General features: G+C 40.8%; 4 protein-coding genes across 4 annotated transcripts; 2 read left to right on the forward strand and 2 right to left on the reverse strand.

Annotated features, from left to right (window-relative positions):
- Positions 1 to 379: 379 nt before the first annotated feature.
- On the reverse strand, positions 380 to 2,722 carry N7457_006987 (uncharacterized protein; the record flags this gene model as incomplete). The annotated part of the gene is made up of 1 exon (XM_057178030.1): positions 380 to 2,722. The coding sequence occupies one exon, from the start codon at positions 2,720 to 2,722 to the stop codon at positions 380 to 382; it is 2,343 nt and encodes a 780-aa protein (XP_057029774.1).
- A 522-nt stretch (positions 2,723 to 3,244) lies between these two features.
- Positions 3,245 to 4,594, reverse strand: N7457_006988 (serine hydrolase domain-containing protein; the record flags this gene model as incomplete). Its single annotated transcript, XM_057178031.1, has 3 exons — positions 3,245 to 3,663; positions 3,723 to 4,020; positions 4,070 to 4,594. The coding sequence occupies 3 exons, from the start codon at positions 4,592 to 4,594 to the stop codon at positions 3,245 to 3,247; spliced, it is 1,242 nt and encodes a 413-aa protein (XP_057029775.1).
- Positions 4,595 to 5,190: 596 nt separating this feature from the next.
- Positions 5,191 to 7,047, forward strand: N7457_006989 (flavin-containing monooxygenase; the record flags this gene model as incomplete). The annotated part of the gene is made up of 4 exons (XM_057178032.1): positions 5,191 to 5,332; positions 5,384 to 5,757; positions 5,807 to 6,529; positions 6,580 to 7,047. 4 exons carry the CDS (start codon positions 5,191 to 5,193, stop codon positions 7,045 to 7,047), a joined length of 1,707 nt encoding a protein of 568 aa, XP_057029776.1.
- Positions 7,048 to 9,981: 2,934 nt separating this feature from the next.
- On the forward strand, positions 9,982 to 11,022 carry N7457_006990 (uncharacterized protein; the record flags this gene model as incomplete). Its single annotated transcript, XM_057178033.1, has 1 exon — positions 9,982 to 11,022. One exon carries the CDS (start codon positions 9,982 to 9,984, stop codon positions 11,020 to 11,022), a length of 1,041 nt encoding a protein of 346 aa, XP_057029777.1.
- Positions 11,023 to 19,252: the final 8,230 nt, after the last annotated feature.

Consider the following 19,252-nt stretch of genomic DNA (forward strand, 5'->3'; position numbering starts at 1 on the left):
GCACAACTGAAGGTGATTATCCCCTAGCTTCCCACTCTACATATTGCCCATCCGAATCCTCGCCACCGCATAATTCACAGTCATTTTTCAATTGATTGCCAAATATATTCCTCTCGCTTACTTTAATCAATACATACGACCATAGGGTGTGGAAAACAGGGCTTCCCGTCCGCTCAGCCGTACTTAAGCCACACGCCGGTGAGTTAGTAGTTGGGTGGGTGACCACCAGCGAATCCTCACTGTTGTATGTTTTTTGTTCTCGTAATTTTTTTGTTTTTTGGTAAGCCTAAAACTAAAAATGAGATCTCTTTGTTCCCCAGTATTATGTAGACATCGGAATGGATCAGTGAATGTGAAGTTGATCGGAGACCCGTTAAAACTACATGTACCCAACAAACCCCTTCCGCAATTTGCCCAACGCGAGTGACAGTGTCTCAGCAATTTCCCGCGACATATCCGACTTCTTCCCGAGGAGCCACAGAGCCTGGACACATGCCTGAGCCTGAGTCATGTTTCTCTCCAAGCTGTAAGAATCATGGTTGATAGTAGTCCCAAGATAGCGCAAGGCTTCATTTGCCTCATCCAGAAAGACCATACAGGATTTGGTAAACGCCCTGATCAACATCATCGTCCATGGTTCGGTTAGTAAGGTGCCCTCACTGACAGCATGGTGAAAGTCTGGCATCTGCGGCATAGCCCGGACACTATCTCTGATAGGTGGCGTGCCGACTCTTGCCAGATCTGATAGCTCACTAGCGCTGTGCTTTCTCATCCTTCTCGCCACTTGACTGGTGGTCCGAATGAGGGCTGCGCTCTCTATACCCAGATCATTCTCGTCAATGAAGTCCAATAAATCTGCGAGCATTAGGGCGGCGAGGTGCCAGTGTGCGGAGATACAGAGGAACCAGCCCTGTATACGCTGCGGGACAGCACTGTAATTTTGCACAAGTTCTCTGAAGAAAGCGCCGTGTGTTCTGTTCCAATATTCATATAGTGAAATTGTGATACGGATGATGTCTTCGATTTGCTCTTCGTGGGCACCCTTGCGAACAGCGCTTTGGAGGTAAGACAGGTGACGGAAGAGAAGAACCTTGACTGGTGCTGATTTGACGACATCTTCTGCTGCAGCTTCATATGAGCAGGGCCAATGTGCTCGGTTCCCCTCCTTGAGGTTTCCTTGCACAAAGACATCAAGGTCCCATCGGTTATTCACGACAAGATGGTCTATATGCCCAGCTCGTTGGGTCTCCTTTTGCCGTTCGTGCTCGCAGTCCTGGTCCAGTATCACGACGGGACGTTCATTCATGGAGGAGGAGACGGTATCAAACATGATAGCCAGCCAATAGAGTAGGCCGACTGTACCGCGATCTTCAGGGCCCATGGTTTCGATTTCGTGTGCGCCTTCACCACGACCGCTTTGGCCAAGCCCCTTATTTAGTGCGTCGTAACGATACTTTAATGCGTGTATCTTTCGAGTTGCTCTCTCCACATATATTGGTGGCCCATCCTTTTGTATTATATCCTTCACCTTTGACAGTACTGCGCCTGTGTCGGCGGCAAGGTTGTTGGTTTGTTGCCCCATTTCTTGTTCGATGGAGTGCTTTTCGAGGCTCCGTGGTTTTTGGATCAAGCCAAAGATCAGCTCGGCAGATACCACTTTGTATGACTCTAAATCGGCGACTTGTTGAAGAGCCTGCTGAGCCTGATCCCAAAAGTGCTTTTGGAGAATGCTGTCAAACTCGTCGGTGATGCCGGAAGCAACTTCATCCTCGGCTCGATTGAGGAGTTCATCGGAATACTTCTCACGCTGTCGCTGGCTACCCTGTGCCCACTGGGTGGCAAATGCCATGATTGCAAGGTGCAGCGCCTTAGAAGCGGCCTGATCCTCGGTGCGCGTTAGCTGCAGAAGCTTGCAAGATTGTGCGGCGCGATCGAGGCTGATTGTGCGCTGGTAGATCCTGTTGGACCATGATGAGCCCCATTCATGTACAAGTGGGGCGAGGCTTGGTGACCCTGGCTGGTAAGGACAGGTCATTTCATTCAACCAACAAGATAGGTTGTGCTCTAGTACATCGTGGTAAATTCGGAACAGGTTTGCTGAAGTTGATTGGCAGTTGGATGCGTTAATCATCCTTTGGTCGATGGAAAATGGGGAAAGTGAGCTCGGTGGGCTATTCCGGTGGGAGGATTGTCGGTCAAGGGGCATCCAGGCCGGGTCGCTCAGTGTATGTGGGTTTTGTAATGAGTTAGATTGGAGGTTGGTGTAAGTCTGAGGTGTATGGAAAGCCTGAGATGCCAGGTCCCTCTGGGGGTACATCGGATCAAGTTCAAGATCCGAGAGTTGCTGGGGAGAAATGCTTGAGTCACTGGACAAATATGGTAACATACTGTCCGACCAAAATTGCATGTCGTTCAGTGTTTCAGTCATTTCTCCCCTAATCTCCTCCTCGGGGACTTCGTTGTCATTGAGTATAGAACTGAGCATCATTGTATCGTATTCAAATAACGACTCGGACAGATCAATGCTGGCTGGTTCTGGCTCCCAAGCCACCGGCCCCTGTGTGGGGATCGGTCCAGACAAATCCTTCCATATTCTAGATTGAGGCTCAGCCTGAAACCCATTGCTTTTCCGTAGAAATTGAGGCAGATGTCTCACACTTTCAGGGTGGGATTGTTGGTAAGGGAACAGTTCAGGCTGAGTTCGTGACCGGGCCCATTCCATAGTACATCGTTTATTCGTTCTCGTACAGTAGGAACAGGGGGCACGCTGAGAATCGGCCAATGCTCGTCTGGTCGGATCGACGCACGGTGCATCGCATGCTCGCTTGGACTTTCTGCACTGGTCGCAAGACCGGTTCTGACGTCTGGCTCTAGGTCCGTGGGTGAATCCTGCGGTGGTTCTCTCAACAGGCATTCTGGCTACGGTAACAAGTTGGGTTCTTCTCTCTTCTTTCCAAGTTGCGATGTGTCCGAGATGTGGGATGGCCCCGGGTCATAAAGCGGGGAAGCAGATCGTCGCCTGGGCTTTCCAACGAACCTTACTGTTTACCGAGAACCCCCTTCCCCAGACTTCACTGGTTGACATCGATTTGCTCCATTTTGGCCACGCTACAGGTCTAGTCTTAGTCTTGTTTTCCGCCCCTTTCTATTTTAGTGGCACAAACTAGTCACGCTGTGAAAGTCCATTGCAACATTAACTGCTTACGACATATAGGTATCCAGGTATGACTTCCCCTCCATCAACTCACTGAGCAAGGGCCTTGTATATCTCCGCCTCAATTGCTCCCCATAACCCAATAACCGGAAGATCCGCAAAAGGCAGAATTTGCGTGCAAACCATTCCCGCAACGCCATTCTCCCTGTCTGCCCACCACCACAAATTCGCCAGCCCAGCCCAGTGACCGGTGCCAGTTGAGCGCCCAGTCGCACCGCCGTTGCTCAGCATAAATGTGAGGCCCCAGCCTTGGGGTGGATCTCCAGCGACCGGGTACAGTTCAGGGACAGGATTAGTCAGGTCCGGTTTCGCAGCCGTAATTCCTTGTCGGCTGTAGTTGGGGAAATGGGGGATTTGGTTCGAAAACATTTGATCGACAGTCTCCTTACTGAGCAACTTGTGACCTGTTCGAGGGCACGTGCCGTCGTTTAACAACACGGCCAGGACCTCTGGGGATACACGTCAGTGTACATAACTTTGACCGCGTTTTGGACTGGCCGCGACTCACTGCAATACTCCTGGGGCTTGGCAAAAATGCCTGCACCGCCGCTGTTAAATACCCTGGCAACTTCGGCTTTGTTCTCCGGATCAACCACGAGAGGTGCTCGGAGAGGATGGTCTCGAGCCCTCAAGGTGCCGTCTGGACTTCTGTGGTTCATATATGCTAGCTTTTGGCGCATGTCGTGGTTTGGAATCATGGACATCTCTTTGAGTCCAAGGGGTTGGAAGATGTGTTTCTGCAGGTAGTCGTTGAGCGTCAAGCCAGTTGCGCGCTCCAAAGCAATTCCAGCCCAGTCAACGCCAACCTGTACTAGTTAACCTCATGTTTCGTCATCTTTGATAAATTAGACTTACACCGTATTCCCAGCCTTCGCCGGGTTGGAATACCAAAGCCGATTTCATATCTTCAATTCTTCCGGAGAACTCATCCAAGCCAACCGGATACGACCACTGCCTCAATCGCTCATTGAAAAATGAATACCCAAAGCCAGCGGTATGGGTCAACAACATGCGCAGGGTAATCTCCTTCTTTTTGTCCTCGAGACTACCATCAGGCCGCAAAACCTTGAGAGTCTTCAGTTCAGGGCAAAGACGCTCTGTCTGCTCTCCGTCGTCCAGCTTGAGCACACCCTGTTCAACCAGTTGCATGCAAGCGACACCCACCAACATCTTAGTGCAAGATGCAATCCAGAAGATATTGTCCAAAGTCATGGGCTCGTCGCATTCCGCACCTCGCTTACCAGCAGAGTGGGCAAATAATTCCTTGCCATCTTTGCCAACGACCACAACCGTGGTTCCCGGGATACCGGATTTTTGGTCTTCGCAGGCTTTGTCTATAATGCCCCGAAGATGCGAAGTTACTTGAGCGCTTAGAGACATGTTGCCGATGGCTATATGTGGGAAAGGTAGGTATTCGAGTGACAAGCTTGTGAGACTAATTCCAAAATCAGCAGCCAAAGGACCTAGCGGGCTACAAGCGCAATTTATTTAACAAATAGCCTTTTTCTAATTCCCTGATGTGCCCGCGAGACCGAGGATTTCCGTGGTCTCTGCGGTGTCTGGAACCGTGGGGTTACACATTGCGGTTCCGCAAGGTGGATTGCGGTGCCGTGCGGGGAAGCTCGTTCTCGGCTCCGCAACCGCAATTGGTGGCCGTTGGGTCCAATCACAGCTCCAGTACGACTTTAGCCGACGGTGAATACGGCCAATCTACGCAATTATTGACGTCGTGTATCACAGCAGTGCCAATGTATCTGCATGGATGCGTGTTAGTCAGGTGGATGGAGCTGCAGCTACGTGAACCATGAGGGTAACACTGTGGCGTCAAGAACATATGCTAACCCTAGAGCAGCAAAGGACGGAATGGAAATATAAATAGGAGAGCATAGAAGAGGAAGATTGATACGATTCAAAACTGACAGCCTTTCTCGGACTACCAACAACTGCAACGCTTGAGGATCTGGGAATTTACCACAATGGGCAGCATAGGAGAGACGTACCCTAGGGGGAATAAATTCAACACCGCGCTCACCGACTTTTCGACAGTTCACGCCGACAAGGCTGGACCATATGCCGAGAATCTCGAGGTTGATGCTTTGGTTGTGGGCGCCGGTTTCGGTAAGTCGGCATAAACTATACCCACGTTGAATTCGCAATCTCACGATATAGCTGGTATTTTTATGCTCAAGACCCTTCGCGATCGCGGTCTAAAGACGGTCATTTTTGAGGCCGGAAACGACACAGGTGGTACCTGGCGATGGAATTGCTACCCTGGTGCCGGCGTCGACTCTGAAGTCCCAGAGTACGAGTTCTCTTGGCCTGAGGTATATAACACATGGAACTGGTCCACCAATTACCCTAGCTACAAAGATCTACGAAAATATTTTGATCACGTCGACAAAGTCATTGGCGTCAAGAAGGACTGCGCTTTTAACACCGTCGTGGTTGGAGCTCAGTTCGATACAAATGAGGGAAAATGGATTATTCAAACCGCAGACGGCCGAACAACCAAGGCCAAATACCTTGTCCTTGGGACTGGCTTTGTAAGCGATTCTACCCATTCAAATGAGTACTTACTGACAAACAGCTTAGGCCGCCAAGCGTTATATTCCCCCGTGGTCCGGCATGGATAAGTTCAAGGGTGTCGTGCACCACTCATCCTTCTGGCCGGAAGAAAATATCGACGTGAAGAACAAGCGATGTGCTGTCATCGGCACCGGTGCCTCTGGTGTACAGATCACGCAGGCTTGGGGCCCCGAGGCCGGCGATCTCACAGTCTTCCAACGCACCCCTAATCTCGCCGTACCCATGCAGCGTCGAGAGCTCACCGTTGAAGAACAAGAGCGCATCAAGCCCTACTACCCAGAGCTGTTCCGGTACCGCGAGACCACTTTCGCAGGTTTCCTGTATGATTGGCATGAGCGCAACACCTTCGACGACACGCCCGAAGAGCGCGAAGCTTTCTACGAGAAGGCCTGGAAGGAAGGAGGCTTCCGCTTTTGGGTTGGTGTGTACAAGGACACCTTGATGAATCCCGAGGCCAACAAAGAGACATACAAATTCTGGGCGAAGAAGACCCGTGCTCGCATTAGCGATCCAAAGACAAGAGATTTGCTTGCTCCGCTGAAGATGCCGCACTACTTCGGTATCAAGCGACCGTGTCTGGAAGCGACCTATTTCGAGCAGTTCAATCGGGAATCTGTACACCTTGTTGATATCAATAATAACCAGATCAAGGAGTTCACTGAGACCGGTATCACTCTTGAAGATGGAACGCATCACGAGTTCGACGTCATTGCTGTCGCGACTGGATTTGTAAGTTGACAGGTCCACCCGAAGGATAGTTCGAACCCTAACATTCACAGGATGTGGTTACTGGAGTTATGACTCAGCTCGGTCTGAAGAGCATCGATGGCGCTGAGCTCGAAAAGGAATGGATTACAGGCGCGCAGACCTATCTCGGTACCACCGTCAGCGGCTACCCGAATATGTTCCATATCTACGGCGCCCATGGCCCGACGCTCTTGAGTAACGGACCCACCTCAGTCGCGGTACAGGGCCGATGGATTACCGATGCTATCACGAAGATCGAGGCCAATCATGTCAAGTACATCAATCCCAAGATTGAGGCCGCTGATCAGTGGAAGAAACATATTGTGGAACTTAATGACAGGACTCTCTTCCCCACGACGCAATCGACTTACATGGGTGGTAATATTCCTGGGAAGAAATGCGAACCAGTGTGCTACATTGGTGGTATTCCTGGTTATGCTGCCGAGATTCGTCGGGCTTTGGATAACTGGGAGGAAGGATTTGATATCGTGAAGGCTTGAGCAGAAACCACTGGTATAAATGGTCAGGTTCTTTAGATTGATCACGCAAGAGCGCTGAGCTCCTGAAAAAGGACTCAAGTTAGGGATATTGCTTGCGTTAGCCTATAAATGTTAGCATAAGTAGTGACATACATATCATATTTAGCCAAGACAAAGACAGGACCAATACCACTAGACACGATCTCATTCATTCCAATGATCTTCCTTGGAAACTTGACTTGAACTCCACTTGCGTCTTCAATAAGGCGGTACGAGGGTGAAGGCTTGGGATTTTGAAACTACCACTAGGAGGAGCCGGACAACCCATATGCATATTAGGTCTCTACTTTAACATTAATGCACCCTATCAACTCTAGGAACAAAAAGAGAACCTAGTCAAAAGGACTCCTGCCTTCGGTATTCCTGACTGTCGTCCAATAAGCTGATCAAAGAGTATCTACGTAGGTAAGGCTCCCCATTTCATGAATGTTTTCGTAAGTGGAAATCCATGAGTTGGAATTAGGCCTCCGGCTAGGTGATAGTTGATGCGATAACTGAACGTGGTAGTTATTTGTCTAGGCGTTCATACCTTTTGCTCCATGGTTATGTTTTTATAGCCTATTATATCAGGTACATACGACCATAGGGTGTGGAAAACAGGGCTTCCCGTCCGCTCAGCCGTACTTAAGCCACACGCCGGTGAGTTAGTAGTTGGGTGGGTGACCACCAGCGAATCCTCACTGTTGTATGTTTTTGTTTTTCTTTTTTTCTTTTTCTTTTTTCTTTCTTCCTTTTCACTCGGTTGGTTATAGTGGCTGAGAAAGTAGATGATACACGATGAGTTTATGGAGGCATATGGCTCTTTATACCCTGTACCTTATAAAGTTTTTATCCTGATCAATATACTGCAGTAGCAAAAGTTCATGTTAACATTTCTTAGGGTTTGTCTGTTGAAATTCGCTACTAGGTTTAAATGGTATGTTGGAATGACACCGCTCTAGACGATCTAGATGATCTGTAAGATGGAGGTCATAGTCAAAGAAGGTATTGCTTTTCGCCAGATCTTCATAATGCCTGGCAAGTAGAGCCCTATTTATGTGCCATTATCTCTATATGAAGACCACCTCCTTTTTTCGGGGCTCGATTGCATCTGATTCCGATGTTTATGAATCGCACTACAACTGCAGCTAAACCTATGATCAGAACGCATAACTTAAGAGGTCAACTTAGGTAGATACAACAGTTACCTCACTATCTCCAAATAACATATATCATACAAGCCCCTAGCATTTCAAACAGATATGCCATATTTTAACGTCTTGAGTATAGGTACACGCTGACAGGAGCGGCCCAACGGCAAAATGGGAGCCGCAGTAGCAGCGAACGAGGCGGGTATCTGAGGATAGGCTCTGAACACGCCGTAGCTCGCATTATATATACAACCGAAGTCATGCTTTGAGTGGGAATTAGATAATTTTTAGGCTGTGAACAAGAATAAAATAGTTTCAGCAGAGAACTGAGGTCGTCGGGCGCATAGTAATCAAAGAGAGCTCAAGGAGGCCGTAAGTCTCACGACAAGCACACGCTTTGAACAGAATATATAAATAGGAACGTTGCAATCGCGCCGTTTACAGCCAACTAGCGCTTGTCGCGTAGCTATCGATTAAAATTGGCTACGACTGGTACAGGCGACTAAGTATGCCTCGCGGGATATAACCCTCTCATTGGATATTAGACCTCCGCACCAGCCCGCAAATGGGCTGGGCTTTAGGCCCGGAAGACTACCTACCTCCTAAAAATACATTTACCTTAAAGGTTAAAATAGAGCCAATGGATCGGCTGGCTCTATACAGACCCCCCTCTCCCTCGATCCACCCCCCTTTACACCACTTCCACCCCCCCTTATCTCAATACGGTTAGCAGATTACCATAAGAGGAATCTCATCATTTGTATACAGATAAAGCTTAGCGCCAGGGCTATATTATTGACGCTAGTATTTCTTGGCGTATAAGTGTAGTATCATATGGTATAGTGCACACCAATCAGCTGTACTACGGTATTCTAGGTGGGTTTACCTCTACGTAGAGATTCTGATATATTTAATTGAAAAATGAGGGTTTTGATATATAAGATCGACAGATATTAGGGTAGCGAGATGGGAGCCAAATAGTCTATTACCGGTGTCTTTGAAAATCAGCATCTATTTTGAGGTCACATAACCACATAGGAAGATATTCAGCTGATTGGTGTGCACTGTACCATATGATACTACACTCATACGCCAAGAAATACTAGCGTCAATAATATAGCCCTGGCGCTAAGCTTTATCTGTATACAAATGATGAGATTCCTCTTATGGTAATCTGCTAACCGTGTTGAGATAAGGGGGGTGGAAGTGGTGTAAAGGGGGGTGGATTGAGGGAGAGGGGGGGTCTGTATAGAGGCACCCAATGGATCTCTACTTTTTTTCCGTTATTAGCTTTATGATTTCTACCTACCGACAGAATGTTATTAAAGAATAAGAGAGAGGGACGATTATATAGTAAAAAGGCCTAAACACCGAGAAATAGGTGTATACGGGCATTTATGTAACGTATATATAGGAATAGCTTTATTCTATGAACTTTAATACCTTCTTATTAAGCCATCCATCATCGTAATTTAGGTATTTTAGATTAATGCCAGTCTGAACTAAGGTAGAATCCAGGCGTATGAAGGCATAAACCCTGCAACATGAGACATTCCAGCCCTAGAGGGAACCTTAGAAGGTTCCAAGGACGGGTTGACCTTTGGATGACTAAAATACTACCAGGCAATACTATCCAATGACAGGGTTATGTCCCGCGAGGCATACTTAGTCGCCCGTAGACTGGGATGCATCCGAAACACGACCCCGCACTGGAGAAGTATCACCGGCTCCCGTTTACTCTTCTTTGAGGCATCTCGACACTAAGATGAATTTATTCCGCACATATCTGGCGCTGTTGATGGCTGGGAAATACGGGGTAGATGCGACATTTTTCTCGAGACCATCTGTCTTCACCAATAGTGATACCGCAGAAGGGCTCCATACAACCACCGTTCAGTATGATGGGAAGAACCATATCTTCCTACCCCAAAAGAACTACGATGGCTGGGTCAATCCCGAAGATCTGGCTGCAATGCCACAGTGCATCGCTCAACAAGATCAGTCTACCTGGCTAAATGCCATGACGAGATGCACCCGCAAACGATGCACTTCCCACTTCGGAGTTATCTGTACCCACCACCAATGGCTGATTCAGCTCAGCTGCCTTAGCACTTCGTTCTCCCCTAGTGTTGTCGAAAGTTATCTCGCATACTGTGGCAGATCAGTTCTCGCCAAAGCGCAATTATATCGATGGATTCGTAATATCACCGGTCGCACGTGGCTCGTCGACGTCGGTGACACGAATGAGCTACAATATCTCTCCCCGGCCTCTTTACCTGAAGGGTACGCAGCTGTTGACGTGGTTCACAATGCGCCGAAATGTCTGACCGCCTCAAATTCTGCTTTATCGATGGAACCATTTCAGCATGTAATGTCCTCCTGTGGCTTCACAGGCACTACCCAGCACACCGGAAATGCTGCTCGTCCTTGGGAATACAGTGAATTCCTGAAGAGCATGATCGCTCTGGATCTTGAAACCGTTGGTTACGATCTTGTCCGGCGACGTATCACAGATGGTGACTATTTTGATAAATATTGCTTCTGTAACAGCTTCACTTTAGATCTCAAAAAGGAAACCTGTTCAGGGCCAGGAGAATTGGATTTCACGAAGGAGCGTCTATGGATTAATGCCACGTGTGGACCAACATCCTTACCTAATGACTGGACGGATACACTCAAAACCACACAATTCGCATACATTCCTATCGAAGATTGGCACTGGCCCATGTGCGTCGCGGATATGCCGAGGCAGACTATAAAACAGGCAAATCGCTCACTAGGTCACCAGGTCACTAGGTCGTGGTAAAAACTGGTAAGTATTTACTAGTAATAAATAGTAGCTTATAGGGGTTACCTAAGAGGGTTAAATTACCAATAAATTATATAGATGTACTAACCAGGTCACTAGGTCACTAGGTCATACCTGAGCTTTATAAAAATATTCGAACCATGAGTTACTAGTCATTACTATTACACTGAAAGTTACTAGTAACGACTATAGGAGGTGCTTAGAAATCTAACCTAGTGACCTAGTGAAACGTGTATTTTATAGTAAAGATACTTTTAAAGTATAATTACTATAGATTATAAGGATTTTACTAATTTCTCTTAGATATAACTCGTAACTATTAAATTCTAGTATTTTATTACCTCGTATTATATTAGTATACTTTATAGGAATATATCTATAGGTGACTAGGAGAGACTAGAAGGGACTAAGGTTTAGGTAATAGTAATAACTAGTAGTAATTAGTAGATACCTAATTTAGTAGACTTATAATCTTATTACCTAGTCTATCTTAGGATATATAGTTATAAATATATTATATAGTAATTAATTAACTAGACTTTATAGGAGAAATAAACTAAATATAATATAGGGCTTTACGACTAATTACTATTAACTACTAAGAATAGATAGTAGCTAAAAATAAGGGCTATTTTTAAAAATAATTATTATATCTTATTAGTAGAAACTACTAAGATATAGTTATATATAGTAACCCTTAATTTTATTCTATCTAATTAAATTATAGTTAAATCCTTAAAGTTCTTCTCTTTTAAGGCGTTATAGCTCCTCTAGCTACTTTACCTTTTTACGTTAAAACTCTACTTCCTCCTCCTTTATAGTCTACTATAGCTACCGGATATCTCTCTTACGAGACTAAGAATTATTAGCGATAGCTAGTAATAGTTAGTAACTATTAGTTAGAGTTAAGGTAGGATTAAATATACCTAAATCCTCTCTCGTAGATACTTACCCCTATTAATATATCGCCGGGATAAAGACTAAGCGATAAGGTTAAAAAAGATTAGTAGGGTTAACTATTAATAATTAGTAGGAGTTAGTAAAAACTAGTAATTTATCTTACCTAGATCTATCTCGGAACTTAAATCTATTAGGCTTTAATATAGAGGGCTAGAAGGCTTAGGATCTACTAGAATTATTAGTAGTTAGTAATAGCTAGTAGACACTAGTTATAATTAGATATACCTAGGTTAATAATCTCGGAAGGAAGAGATTATAAATCTTAACTCTATCTCTATTAACCCCTACGAGCTCGAGCCCTTTTTAGGTTTATCGGTGCTTAGGAGGGTATATTTAGGATTAAATCCTTAGAATCTATATTAAATTAGTAGATATATCTAGTAGTTACTAGTTATTACTATAAGGATATACCTAGATCGATATTATAGATTAGAGTATACTATCCCCGATCTCGAGGTCGATCTTAAGGTCGACCTCGACTATAACTATAAGTCGGAGTAGATAAACCTAAATATAATTAGTAACTACTAGTTATTATTAGTAGTAATTAGTTAGTAATCTTACCTCTTTTTAGTATTAATAGTTAAGGTATCCTAGCTAATATAGGGCTAATACTATATCTTTAATAGGTTAAAATTTCCTATATAGTCTTATTATTATATTCGAAAGTACTAAATTTTTATTAGTAATAGATAGTAATAACTAGCTATAGCTAGTAATAATTACTTACCTCTTAACTATACTTAGAAGAGATAACTAAATTCCTATTTCTTAATTAATATAAGTATATAAAGCCTTAGTAAGATTAGTAATTACTAGGTATTTACGGAAACGACCGATAGGTATTAATAAATAGTAGTAGTTAAGACTACTTATAATCTATTTAATTACTTTATACCTTACCTACTATTATATCTTAGGATTTTTATTATATTATAGTATATTAAGTAGAGAATTAACCTTTACTTTACTTATAGTACGTAGAATCTAGTTTATAATAATAAACGTTAGTAATCCCTAGAAGGACTTAATAGTTCGTTTAAAGTAGACTAAGTAATAGATCGCGAGATACTATATATACTCCTATTAATCTATATTTTAATTAGGATATTAGTTAGCTAAGAAGCTACTAAGTCCTAGAGATTATTAGTAATAACTAGTTAATACTAGAAGGGTTTAATAGTTACTATAAGCCTACTTTATATATATATCTATAATCACTACTTTAATACCGGTATAATAAATATAGGCCTAATAAAGCTCTTCTTTAGTTACTTCTTAAAGCTTCTAGAAAAGCGCTTTAAATAGAAGGTAATATATTTACGTAGAATCCTTATTAATAAAGGTACGTATAAGGATAAATACTAACTAATAGTAATTAGTTAAGTTTAAAAATAACTAGTAATAACTAGTACTTACTTCGATTAAGAGTTAGATCTTTTATTATAAATATAACCTTAAGAATCGGCCTAGTAACTCGTTTAAAGGTTATATTAATCTAGAACTAATATATATATATAAAAGTATATACTTAATCCTCTATAAAGTAGATAATTCGGAGATTAACCCTATTATTAAAGAGATCTTAAATCTAGATATCTTTAGGGTTCTTACGCCTTTTAATAAGATAGTACTAGATAATACCTAGTAGTTACTATTAGTAGCTAATTATAGCTAGTAAAAATTAGTAATTACTATTAAATCCTAGCCCTAGAGGATTCTATAAAATACACTTTTTTTTAATTTATATAGAGATCTTATTACGGTTTACGAGAGAAAGGTAAAGTTTAGAGAGATTAAGTATTTCTCTCTAATTTAGAAAGTCCTAGATAATCTTACTACGAATAAAGTAGCCTAGTTAAAATTAGTAAAATCTAGTTACTACTAATTTTATATATATACTATATATTAACGTTAATAGCTATATCTTACGTATTAATTAACGGGTTTCACTCTTAATTTAATTTAATAGCTTTATAAGAAGGGGGGAGGGTACTAATACTCTCCTTATAATATAAAAATAATAAATAGAGTTACTTAAAGATCTTATAGAATAATATAGGTAAAGATTATATTATAAGGGATAGTTTTAATTAGGCCTTTAGAGAGATAAATCACTATTAACTAGTAGTTAGTAGTAATTACTAATAGCTATTAGTAGTAATTACTTACGATATTATATTATACGTCTAGTAGGGTTTATTAGGAACTTATAGGCGCTTATAGTAGTAACTAGTAATAGGGTAGATCTATTAACTAAAGTATAAAAATAATCTAGATCGGTAGCACGTATATCTAGGATACTCTATATAAAATAGGATTTTCTATTATTCCGTCGATAATCTAAGTATCCGAGAAATTAGTAATCCTAAGAGGTATTAGTATTATTAATTATAACTAAGTATTACTAGTTATAACTTATAATTCCTTATACTAATTTTATTATACTACCTAGGCACTATTACCTATATCTTATTATATACTTACGTTTTAGGTATTTATAGTATTCCTATATCTAGGTATATCTAGTATCTACCTATCGCTACTAGGTACGATTAGTAATAATCTTAATCCGCTCTTCCTTAATAGTACGTAGAAGGGACTAAGTTACTACTATATATAACTAGTTATTTCTAAGAGATACTATAGTCTTTTAGTAGTATTTAATACCCGAGTAGATAAACTATTTATATATATATAGTATATCTCTAAGAAATAAACTTAACTTCTTTTTTTACTATATTTATAAGTTATTAGTATTCGAGCCTTTCCTATAAAGTACGCCCTTATATAGATTACTAGCTACTACTAGTAAAAGATAGCTAATATTTATATAATAGGCAAAACCGGTAGGATTAGTACGTAGAAACTCGGGAATATACTATATATAAAGTAGATATTATACCCGATCGTAACTACTAATAATCTTATTAGATATCTTAAATCCCTTATTAATACTAGTTAGGATACTAGTAAGATCGGTAACCTCCGGTAAAGATATATAGGTATCGGTAGTACTTAGTAGATAGTAATCTTTATCGTTAAGCTTTTTAGTAGACGTAATTTATACTAGATCGGAAAAAGGGATCTTATAATTTAAATCCTAGTTATTAGGTAGATTAGCTATAATAGGCTATTACTAAGGATCACTAGTTATAATAATAAAGTGCTAATTAATAATAATAATAATAAAGGTAGTAAGATAGAGGATAGTGGAAGATATTAAAGATAGTAGACGATAGTAGAGGATAGTAGATAGAGGAGATACTAAGAAAAGATAGTAATAAGAGGAAGAAAATAGTAAATTAGGCGGATTTAGATATAAGAGTTTATTACTAGTAACCCTTAGTAATATCTAGTAGGATATAGTAAAACGCCTACTTTTTAGATCTTTTAAATATATATACTTAGATTAAGAAACTACTATAAGACTTATTATTATATTATTATATATAGGTTTTAGATAAATATAGTTTTATTAATATTATAGAAAAATATAACCTATCTTTTACTAGTTACTACCGTTAAAAACTAGTAGTAACTAGATATTACTATTAAGATACTACCCCTTACGTCTTTAGTTTAGAGGCCTTTTATATATTTCGAGTAGAACGGCGGGGGGTAGTAGGGGGGGTAGTAGGGGGGGGGTAGCTAGGGGGGTAGCTAGGAGAGTAGCTAGGGGGGTAACTAGGGGGGTAGTAGGGGGGGGGGGTAGCGGGGGGGGTAGTAGGGGGCGTAGCGGGGAGAGGAAGAGGGGGTCTATTAATTATTAGTGGTAATTAATAGTAGGAAGTAGTAAAACGAACTTACTAATCTCCCTAGGAGGCGGTAGAGGCCTCCGTAGCCTTTTTCTTACTAGCGGTTTTACTAGTAACTACTAGTTCTACCTAAGGTTTATCGGTAGACTCCGATTCCTTATCCTTATTATTATTATCCTCCTTATTAGAGGCGTCACCTTAGATACTATTACTAAATTTTATAGTTAGTAAATACTAGTAGTAACTAGTAGGATCTAGTAAAACCTATAAAAGAGTACTAAGTTACTAATCTCTGATAATATAGAGACCGAAATAAGGATTTTTGCCCTAATTAGATATTAGTAACTAGTAAAAAATAGTAAAAAATAGTAAATATAGGGCTTATATAATATATATTAGTAATATACTTACGGATAGTAGAAGCGGCCGAACGGTACTATTTTCTACTATTTATAGTTTTCTTACTACTAATAATTACTATTAGTAACTAGATATAAATAGCTTAATTTTTAGAATAGAGAGTATTACTTATAGGGCGTAAATATAATAGGGATAGTTAGTTATGTAGTAGGGGATTGCCTACTAGTAATTACTAGTAATAATTAGCTAAATTCAAAAATAACTAGTATTTAATTATTAAATACTTACTACTACTCTAGTAAAAGGAAAGCGGGTAAACCGCCGATCTTAAACGTAGTAATCGTAATTATAGATCTCCTTACGACTAGTAATTATTAGTAATAGATAGTTAGAAATAGTAATAGCTATATATATAATTTTATTCTATACTACCGCGATCTTATTAGTATATATAGCTACCTTATTCGTAATACGAGTAGGCTTATCCTTATCGTTCTTATTCGGTTTCTTCCGGTCGTCCGGACTAGGTAACGATACTAACTATACCGAATATTTAAAAAGGGTTATTACTAGTAGAAACTAGTAGGTAATAGGAAAATATAGTAATATAAAAAAGATTACTAGAGGTAAAAATTAAAAAAAGGACTTCTAATTAGAATAGCTATAGATTCTAGAAAAATTATTAATAATTATTAGTAAAAGCTAGTAAAAACTAGTAGTTATTATAAAACTTATATTATATCTACTATTAACCTAATATTACCTTACCTAATATATTAGATTAATATAGGAAGTGATATAAATAGTATATCCTAATTAAATTAATAACTAGGAGTATAGATTTAATATAGTAATAATAAATAAGAGTATTAATAATTAAAAGTGAAATACGTTTACTAAATATAACTAGTTACTACTAGTTATACTTAGTAGTTCTCCTTATTTTATCTTATTATACCCGCTATTAACCTATTACTACCCTACCTAATACGTTAGATTAGTATAGGAAGTGATATAAATAGTATATACTAATTATATTAATAACTAGTAGGGTAGATTTAATAAAAAGATAATAAAAATAGTATTATTAAAATAGATTTAGGGTAGGGGAGGGAGTATATCGGAAGATATAGTGATATTAAAGAGAAAAGAAGAAGAAGTTAGATTAGAAGGAAGAAATAAGAAGTTAATAGGAATTCCTAGTAAACCCCTATTAAAACTACCTATATAAGGTTTAAATTATATCGTCTTAATTTTAATATATTCTTCTTCTTTAAGATATTATAAGAAAGGTAGTATTAAGCTAATCTTTCTAGGAAGTATATAAGCCTAACTTCTACTAGTAATTACTAGTAACTTTAAGAGTAAGTCACTAATTCCTAGTAATTTATAGTAGTAACTAGATATTACTAAGCCCTACTATTAGTAAATTAGGACCTTTTTACTATTTCTTAATATATTATCTTAACTATCACTAGGTTATAATACGTTTAATTAAGCTCTATTTTATATATATTTTAAGATCCTAGAACTATTCCCTTCTAGTCTCTCCTAGTCACCTATAGATATATTCCTATAAAGTATACTAATATAATACGAGGTAATAAAATACTAGAATTTGATAGTTACGAGTTATATCTAAGAGAAATTAGTAAAATCCTTATAATCTATGGTAATTGTACTTTGAAAGTATCTTTACTGTAAAATACACGTTTCACTAGGTCACTAGGTTGGATTTCTAAGCACCTCCTATAGTCGTTACTAGTAACTTTCAGTGTAATAGTGATGACTAGTAACTCATGGTTCGAATATTTTTATAAAGCTCAGGTATGACCTAGTGACCTGGTGACCTGGTCAGTACATCTATGTAATTTATTGGTAATTTAACCCTCTTAGGTAACCCCTATAAGCTACTATTTATTACTAGTAAATGCTTACTAGTTTTTACCACGACCTGGTGACCTGGTGACCTGGTGAGCCCCCTATTCCTATAAAACTTCCTGATCGGTGTGCAACCGATGCTTGTGATTTCAAGTCAAACGGGTACTGCAAAGTCAAACGCACAGTTGACAGGGCCTGCTTCTGTCGTAACATCAGCTACGACTCCTGTGGAGGTTCGTGCCAGATATTCGAGACCCGGATTGACTACTTAAAATGGCTCCATCATCTTTGTGGCGATGTGCAGGACTGGCATGGTCTACCGGATAATTGGCGACAGTTAGCCACCCCTACGCCTCTCGACATGATTCCATGGCGATGGACACTCAAGCCATCTAACCATTCAGATATTGCCAATATGACCCGCCTGGAATCCCCCAAGGCAACGGAAGTATGTGCCTCGAATGGTTGGAAGCTCGGAAGCTTTGCTCTAGTCAATCTAGCTACTTTTCTTGCAGGATATCTCAGCCAAAGAACAGGCATAAATCGAAGCGCACGTGGCTTTCTTTGGCACTCGCAGCCGTGGTGTTGGTTTGTCAAGGGGACTTCAATCGCCGGCCTGCAACTCCTTGCAACCTGGCTCAATTCACTGTTGGTTCAGAAGACTGTTGGTTATGAAGAAATTCCCGTTCTTCAATTATTCCTGCTCTGGTGCTCAATGCCTCGGTCTACTTGGCTGACAATTTTACTGCTTGGTACACAACCATTTGGAGATATGGAACTCTCTACGGCCGTGTCTTCGCTATTTGCGGAAATGATCCTTCAGTTCCTATCATCATATTACATGGTCATGACCATTCACTATGGTAGAGAACACAACTTCTACTTTGGAGGTATGGAAACAGCGGAGAGATGGAGACCAGCAAAAGTCATGTATGCGGGAGCACTCATGTGGCTTGTCATCGTTGGTTTGATCATCGCTAAGTCAACGCGAGCCATGTGTAGTATGAACAAGTTGACTGCTAGTCGATTCGACTCACCAAAGTGGCAGAGGGACAAGCCTACAACATCAACAATTGCGGAGGGGTTGATGGAGAACTTGAATGAACGTTGCAAAAGGCTACAGGAGAAGTTGGCATATCACTGGTTAGACAACCATAAGGGAACAGAAGGAAAACCATTGATAGGTAGAGAGCAAGGATCTCCCATGGCCTATGGCACTTTTTCCGTCAACGGCCAACACCACTGGGCTTCCCAGAAAGCATTCGTGG

Source organism: Penicillium paradoxum, assembly GCF_028828445.1.
Source record: "Penicillium paradoxum strain IBT 22861 chromosome Unknown utg000006l_segment0_segment0, whole genome shotgun sequence".
NCBI classification, from domain to species: domain Eukaryota; kingdom Fungi; phylum Ascomycota; class Eurotiomycetes; order Eurotiales; family Aspergillaceae; genus Penicillium; species Penicillium paradoxum.